This window comes from Hemiscyllium ocellatum, chromosome 11, assembly GCF_020745735.1.
Source record: "Hemiscyllium ocellatum isolate sHemOce1 chromosome 11, sHemOce1.pat.X.cur, whole genome shotgun sequence".
NCBI classification, from domain to species: domain Eukaryota; kingdom Metazoa; phylum Chordata; class Chondrichthyes; order Orectolobiformes; family Hemiscylliidae; genus Hemiscyllium; species Hemiscyllium ocellatum.
In genome coordinates this window covers 2297013-2304747 of record NC_083411.1, presented here as the reverse complement: position 1 = coordinate 2304747, position 7735 = coordinate 2297013, and the positions used below count along the sequence as shown (strand labels likewise).

At 47.7% G+C, this 7735-nt stretch overlaps 1 protein-coding gene across 1 annotated transcript; it reads right to left on the bottom strand.

The window, feature by feature from the left end:
* Nucleotides 1-4045: 4045 nt before the first annotated feature.
* LOC132820081 (zinc finger protein ZIC 3-like) lies at nucleotides 4046-7208 on the bottom strand. The gene is made up of 3 exons (XM_060832001.1): nucleotides 6209-7208; nucleotides 4757-4920; nucleotides 4046-4228 (listed from the first exon to the last, which is right to left on the bottom strand). The coding sequence occupies exons 1-3, from the start codon at nucleotides 7206-7208 to the stop codon at nucleotides 4046-4048; spliced, it is 1347 nt and encodes a 448-aa protein (XP_060687984.1).
* Between the last annotated feature and the right edge of the window lie 527 nt (nucleotides 7209-7735).

The following is a 7735-nucleotide window of genomic DNA, read 5'->3' as shown; positions in this document are numbered from 1 at the left end:
TCCGGAATGGACACTGAAGGCAGGACACGATGTTGACACTGCACTCTCCCCGTCTGAGAACTCCACCGTGGAACGTCCCAATCAAAGTGCCAACAATCATTTAACCATTATCCAAGTCTAAATTATTTTAAAAGGAATTTAAAATTGTTTTAAATTGCGACGATTCGGAAATATCGCCAGTTTGAGATGAAATAAAAAGCAGCTTGTTTTTAAATCCATTTTCAAATTGGCTTTGCTTTGTCTTTCCAAATCACGGTACATGGAGCCAAGTGAACGATTTTGTAACTTTTAATTAATTAATTAAGCTGCAAAAACAGGCCTCTGTAACATTGCTACGAAATATGTTTATTTAAAAAAAACAAAGAAAGTGCAATTGTTTAATTGAATAAAGATAATAATTGACCTACCGTTGCTGTCGTTTTCTGCTTCTCGTTTTATTCCTGGTTGGAACTGTCCGGCTGCTTCTTGAATATCGGCCGTTTGCAGAGTCGCCTCTCCGCTCGACATCATTGAAAGAAGCAGCGAGTGTGGAAAACGTAAACAGCGGGTGAACGCGGCGCTACTCAAGTTCAAAGCGATGCATATATGGGCCTCGGCCTAAAACCGAGGAAACTCCAGCAGTTATTGCCTGACAAACACAGCCACACACACACAGATACACACAGACACACACACACAGGCACACAGATACACACACAGACACACAGATATACACACACAGATACACACAGACACACACACAGGCACACACACACACAGATACACACAGACACACACAGGCACACAGATACACACACAGAGACACACAGATATACACACACAGATACACACAGACACACACGCACAGATACACACAGACACACACACACAGATACACACACAGACACACACAGATAGGTATACACACACAGATACACACAGACACACACAGATACACAGACACATAGATACACACACAGAGACACACACAGATACACACACAGGTATACACACACACATACACACAGACACACGCACAGATACACACAGATACACACACAGACACACAGACACATAGGTATACACACACAGATACACACAGACACACACAGATTCACACACTCAGGATACACACACACAGATACACACAGACGCACAGACTCATACAAGTAAATATTCACAACAAATATCTACGCAAATTCAAATAATCAGACTTAGTTAATGACGCATACACTCAAATATTCACACTGGAATATTCACACTCAAATATTCTCACACTCAAATATTCACAGTCACACACAATATTCGCACACACTCAAATATTCTCTCCTGCACCGTTACTCACTCGGGCTGGAGGTCACATACACGGCCAGGTCAGGCCACCCGCTCGGGAACTCGGACACAGCTGACGACACACGCTTTACTCGCCCTCAGCCTTGGTCAGAAACTCACACTCGAAGTAACCATTCCCACACCGCCACTCGGACACAGTCACTCAGTATTTCTGTCGCTGCTTGAAGTTGTCCGTCGCGTGTTAACCCGCCTGAAATTGCTCACAGCCGCTACTTGCAAAGTCTTAGTCTACTATTACAACTGCTTTTTCTAAAGAAAATATTTAAATCAATTAATTTTCGATCGATGAATCGCTACTTCACTCTGGGAAAAATACAGTGATCCCGGCTCAATTTCTTTGTACAATAGTGAAATATTTGAATGAATTGGATCAACATGATAGCTCTTTATGTTGTACTTAAAGCAATTGTTTAACAAAGGCCTGCAAGAAATGAGGCCTGTTCTTCTGTGAGTCATCGTGAATGGTGACTACATTGGTTATTATAAACAGGCTGATAGTTAAGTGTGTCGATAGTTAAGTGGATCAGCAGAGAATTCAATCCTTCTAAATTATGCAACGAGTCTGTGTAATCTACTTCGTCAACATAATATTAAATGATTAAACAAGAAAAATTCAAAAGCAGGGCAATTACTGTGGATCTGCCCGGGATTCTGGGCACTTCTACTGAAATGTGAGGAAGGGATTTGTGAACGGAATGTTGCTAGTTGTCTTACAGGCCCGAGTGGGGAAGCTCAGGGACAAAACATCTTTACACAATTCACTTGTGACAAACAGTTCACATCCCAAAATTACCCCAGTCGGGAAGAGTGAGGTGAGGAGCTGTTTGAACCGCGATTGGGACCGGTTTTCAGTGACAGCAGTGCGGTACAAAACCGTAGGTTCCCGGGAAGTGGTGCCCGGGACAGGCTGGAGCCGAAGTCGCCGCTGGTAAAACATGTCCCACGTGTGTTACTCGGGATTGTAATTAAACCTAGCGAGAGAGACGGGAAACCTGAAGAGAACATTTAAAAAATATTATATCCGGCTTGTCTGGCCAGATTGCCCTCGTTCTGAAAGGATATCTTTTGCTGTTTTATTGGTTTATGATCAGGAAGTAAGTACCTTCGAGTTAGATGCTCAGCAAGCTTCCGGAAAAGTGACAATTTAGAGTTGGCGATGTGGTGTTTGTAAACTGACAGCTGTCAGTGGGATGGATGCGGCTGGAAAATCCTCAAGTTTCCAGCGGATCTGCAGCTGCACGAATTCGATGCTAAATCGCAGGAATTCACCCCAAATCCACAGATTATATTATCGGACACAAAAATAAAATTGCAACGAAAACATCCCAGTCTCCGCCTGACTTTAACACAAACCACATTTCCTGCTCCCGGATCCGAAACTGTCAAATGTTTGCTCCGGTTAAACACTGGAAGCCCCCAGGTAAATCTGATTTCCCCACCAGCGTGGACACTACAGGCACAACTCCAATGTCTGCAACTGATAACAAACCTGCAATCATTCTAAATATTGAGTGCAGGCATGTAAACAGACGTGGCATGAAAGGGCCCCACCGATTGCGTGGTAATTACTGACTGAGAAATCGGAATGTTGGGTGTTGATTCTGCCTGCACTGGCTGACATCTCCCAGTGAACCCTGGATGAACAAAAGGTCTCCTCACCTCCGGCTCCAATCCCTCCCCCCACTCCTCACCCTCATCCTGCCCTGTATAAATCTGATTTTACAGCCCCAACAATTTCTTAAATATCCCTCCAAAGTAGGTTCCGTCTTTCAAACGCTTTAACGTTGCAAGCCGCTTCATTTCACAAACATCAGAATCCGTCAGCCTCCCACACACACAGAAAGTTGGGGGGGCGGGGGGGTGGAGTGAGCCACATTTCCTGGGCCCAATGGGATAAAACTGAACTCGGGTAAGCTCCAAAATAATGCAAACTTGGTCTTGTAAATCAGAGTTGTTTAATGTTAACATGGTTATAACCCTCTGCGCCTCCAAAAAAAAACTGTACATAGGTTTTGTTAGAAAACGATTCTTCATAAATATTGTTTCAGCGCGGCACGTAAATACCGATAATTAAATTACAATGTGATAAATATGACATTATGAATATGTACATTTACAGGAAAATAGTTAAAAAGGCAACGTTTATATTTAACCGTCAAAATCCCAGTGACAGGATCACCACATCCAGCACTAAAACGACAACAGATTTGACCCAATCGAACATGAGATACATTCACAATTTTTGTTAAAAAAAGTTCAAGACATGACAGAACTTTGGCACTTTGTAAGACTGTTGGAATCTGACAATCAAACACCATCTCGGTGCCATGATCCAAACAAGATTCTCTCTCTCTCTCTCTGTATCCCCCACTCCCATAAAAAAACAAAACAAAAACTGCCGAAAACAAACCGAAACTGCAACGGCCCCAAATACAAACAATAATCACCTCTCCGATGCGGCCACAGTCTGATCCGGATCCTGAGGGAACTGGGCAGTCAGCCTGGGTCAAGGCTCCAGTCAAACACCACAACTCGCCCCTTTTTTTTCGTAAAACCCCCGTTGGCCATTATCTCTCGGAGCTTCGGTCAGCGCCAGCCGTCCCGTCAGAAATCACAAATTTTCGCTTCTTTTATGAAAAAAAAACTTCCCGGTAAAGTTTCAACAGGTCCGAGCTGCCGGCTCCGAGCTGGGAACACGCTTCCCGTTAACTTCTCAAACATACCACTCGTTAAAATTGGGCGGCAGCGGCGGGTTCGGGTTGGTGGTGCTGTGTGCGGCCGGACCCGGGTTTTTACTCGGCTCCTCGCTGTTTGAAGACAGCAGGCTGGGGGGAGTGGAAGATTCATAACCGGAACTCGGAGCGGGAGAGCTGTCTGAACCCTGGGGTTCATGTACCTAGAATTACAGAACACAACTTAGAGCTCTCTATATCATCTGGAACAATACTACCCTGTACACCTCAATGCGCAGCACCCAGCCCTCCACCCCCACCCCCACCCCACACACACATATATACACACACACATATATACACACACACATACACACACATATACACACACACATATACACACACATATATATACACATGCACATATACACACACATATACACACACACATATACACACACATACGCACACATATATACACACACATACGCACACATATACACACACATATACACACACATACGCACATATATACGCACACATATATACACATACACACACATATACACACATACACACACACATATATACACACATATACAAATACACACATATACACGCACGCACACACACATATGTGATCACTGTGCAAACACTGAACAATTAATAACTTGGGGCAAAACGTGTTTAAAAGTCGTCAAATTACAAAGTGCAGGATGAGCGTGACAAGGAAATTCTGTGAAAGTGGTTACCTTCATATGTTTGCGGAGGGAGCTGGGGTGAGTGTAAGATTTGTCACACATCCTACAGATGTACGGTTTGTCGGAAGTATGGACGTGCATGTGTTTCTTACGGTCGCTGCTGTTGGCGAACCTCCTGTCGCAACCGTCAAACTCGCACTTAAACGGTTTCTCGCCTGAATCAAAGCAAAAGGACATGGTGACCATCCACAATTAATTCACTGGCTCCCTGATGCTTCTCCCCCTTCAGATCTTCTGTCGTTTTAATTTTGATTCAGGACAAAACCTCCCCTGCTTTATGTCTCCTCAGTGAGACGCAAAAAGAAATCCTGAAGGAAATCCAGCCCGTGGTCAATCACTAAAGCATTTTTTAAAAATTGGACAGGAGTGTATTAAAACTCTTCATTTTACCATTTCATCTGAAATGACGAAAAACATCAGGGGGGACGGGTTCCGTTAAACTCTTAGGAATTTACTGTTTGAGACGGTTTCCTGGAAATCTCGGCGAAGTGAAAGTTGAAAACATTTTCAAAATGATACAACGAACTCCCGCAACAATTCCCAACCTTCCTCACCACATCAACAATGTCCTTTCTCATCTCCTCGCTCAGTAAAACAAAACAAGGCGAATAAACAGTGAAGGTTTACACTGAGCTCCTTATAAAAGAATTGCTTTTTTTTAAACGAGGAATCAGTGGAGTGTCTCAGGCCAGTCTTGTGTGATTTATTTCCAATTCGGGAGAGTGCATGTGGGGTGAGGAAGGGATTTTCATATCTGTGTTGGGGGGGGGGGGGGTAGATTGTAAGTGCAAACACACGCATCTTTAAAATAGTTATTCCTTTTTCTTAAAAAACAAAAACAATTCCCTCGGGCGGAGAGAGGCGGCTTCATCAAACCGTGAGATCGCATCTGGAGATAACGTCCCCCGAACCGAGTGAAAGTGAGCGTTTGCCGGCCAAGTGGCTCTTTGTGTGTCTGTCTGTGTGTGTCTGAGTGTGACTATGTCTGTAAGTGTGTATGTGTGCGTGCCTGTGTGACTGAGTCTGTGTGTCTGTGAGTGTGCCTGTGTGTAACTGTGTACGTGTCAGAGTGTATGTGTGACTGTCTGTGTGTCCGAGTGTGTGTATGTGCGTGTATGACTGTGTATGTGTGTGCGTCTGAGTGTATGTATGTGTGTGACTGTGTATGTGTGTCTGTGTGTGTCTGAGTGTGTGTATGTGTATGTATGTCTGTGTGTGTCTGAGTGTGTATGACTGTGTATGTGTGTCTGAGTGTGTGTATGACTGTGTATGTGTGTCTGTGTGTGTCTGAGTGTGTATGATTGGGTATGTGTGTCTGTGTGTGTATGTATGTGAGAGTGTGTGTATCTAGCTCCAACTCGCTCTGAATCGAAAGCAATCAGCTCGCGGGATTTTCAAACGAATTGGGACAAAAGTGAGGGAGGGAGGACTGAGGGCTGTTACCTGTGTGGGTCCGTTTGTGAATCTTGAGGTTTTCCGAACGGGCGAAGATTTTCGCACATCCCGGGAAGGGGCAGGGGAAGGGTTTCTCGCCCGTGTGCACTCGGATGTGGTTAATGAGCTTGTATTTCGCTTTGAAGGATTTGCCGCCGCGAGGGCACTGCTCCCAGTAGCAAATGTGGTTACTTTGCTCAGGTCCCCCAACATGCTCGATGGTGATGTGAGTGACCAGTTCATGCATGCTGCCGAAAGTCCGCTCGCAAACCTTCTTGCTGCGAGAAATCTGAATTTCCTCGATCCACTTGCAGGGCAGCTCCTGCTTAATGGGCTGCCTCATGTAGCGGAGGAAAGCGCCGGCTCCGGGATGGTGGTGATGGTGGTGGTGGTGGTGGCCGCTAACATTCATGGGGCTGTAGTTGTGGAGGTGGCTGGGAGGGTACGGTTCAGTGCGGGGGCTGGCCACCGCTCGGTAAGGGTCCCCTCTGCCGAAGAGATCTCCGTGAAAGCCCAGCCGCACTTGTCCGTTCACCACATGCCCATTGGGAGAGGGCTGAGTGGCCGCCTGGTCGTGTAGTGCTGGAAACAGGAGGGCTCCCGGACTGTCACTGACCCCCGGGGGGCCGTGGAGACCCCCTCCCGGAGACGGGAAGATGCCTTGCTGAGCACTGGTGGACGGGCAGTCGGCGACGCCCACGCTCCGGCTGCGGAACAGGAACTCCCGGCTGGAGTTGAAGGGTGTCCCGGGGTAGGCGCCGACCGGAGCGGAGTGCGGAGCCAGGGCGGCCGCGTAGCCACCTCCTTGCGGGCTGAAAGCGGACGCCTGGCCGGCGGAGAGCTCCGGGGCCGCCGGGCTCAGCTTGAAAGCTCCAGGGTGAGGCGAGTCGCAGAACGGGCTGAGGCCCAGGGCCGGCTCCCGGCTGGGAACCTCATGGTGCCGCGGGCCAGCGAAACCACCGACGCCCAGGCTCGGAAACTGGGCTCCACCATCCAACAGCATCGCCATCTCGGGCTCCACCTGGTCCGCACCCCTTGATGAAGCCGCTAGGAGCTGGGGAAGGAGGGAGGGAGGGAGGGACGGGGAGATGCAAAGATGCCTAACAACTTTGCAAAACGCCTGGCTCTGGTCTGCTCACATTGGAGGCGCCTCTTGCTGGGCTCGGACTGGTCCCTAAAACCCAGAGGGAGAGAGGGAGAGAGAGCAGCCCTCCCTTGGCCAGTGTCCGGGAGGGACTGTGCACTCTCTCACTCAACACCAGCCTGCTCTCTCCCCCTCACAATGATCGACTCCAGTCACTCAACAGCTTCGCCCCTACCCACCCCCCACCAAAACACTCAACTGGAGGCAACCCGCCCCAACCAGCCAATCAGAGGCACAGAGCCATGCCATCACGTGAGCGTCCCTGCTGGCTGATGATTGGAGGAGCCGCTGTTGACTGGCGTCACTTGCCATTGAGAATGTGAGGCTGCTCGCCGCTGATTGGCTCAGTCCGAGGACCCTTCACAGGTAATGGCACCTCCATCTTCTCGCCC

Coding starts and splice junctions, on each gene's coding strand:
- LOC132820081 (XM_060832001.1), bottom strand. CDS start 7,208: ATGGCGATGCTGTTGGATGGTGGAGCCCAGTTTCCGAGCCTGGGCGTC. Junction 4,921..6,208: donor TCACAAACGGACCCACACAG/GTAACAGCCCTC, acceptor GCTTTGATTCAG/GCGAGAAACCGTTTAAGTGC. Junction 4,229..4,756: donor CCCTCCGCAAACATATGAAG/GTAACCACTTTC, acceptor CTGTAATTCTAG/GTACATGAACCCCAGGGTTC.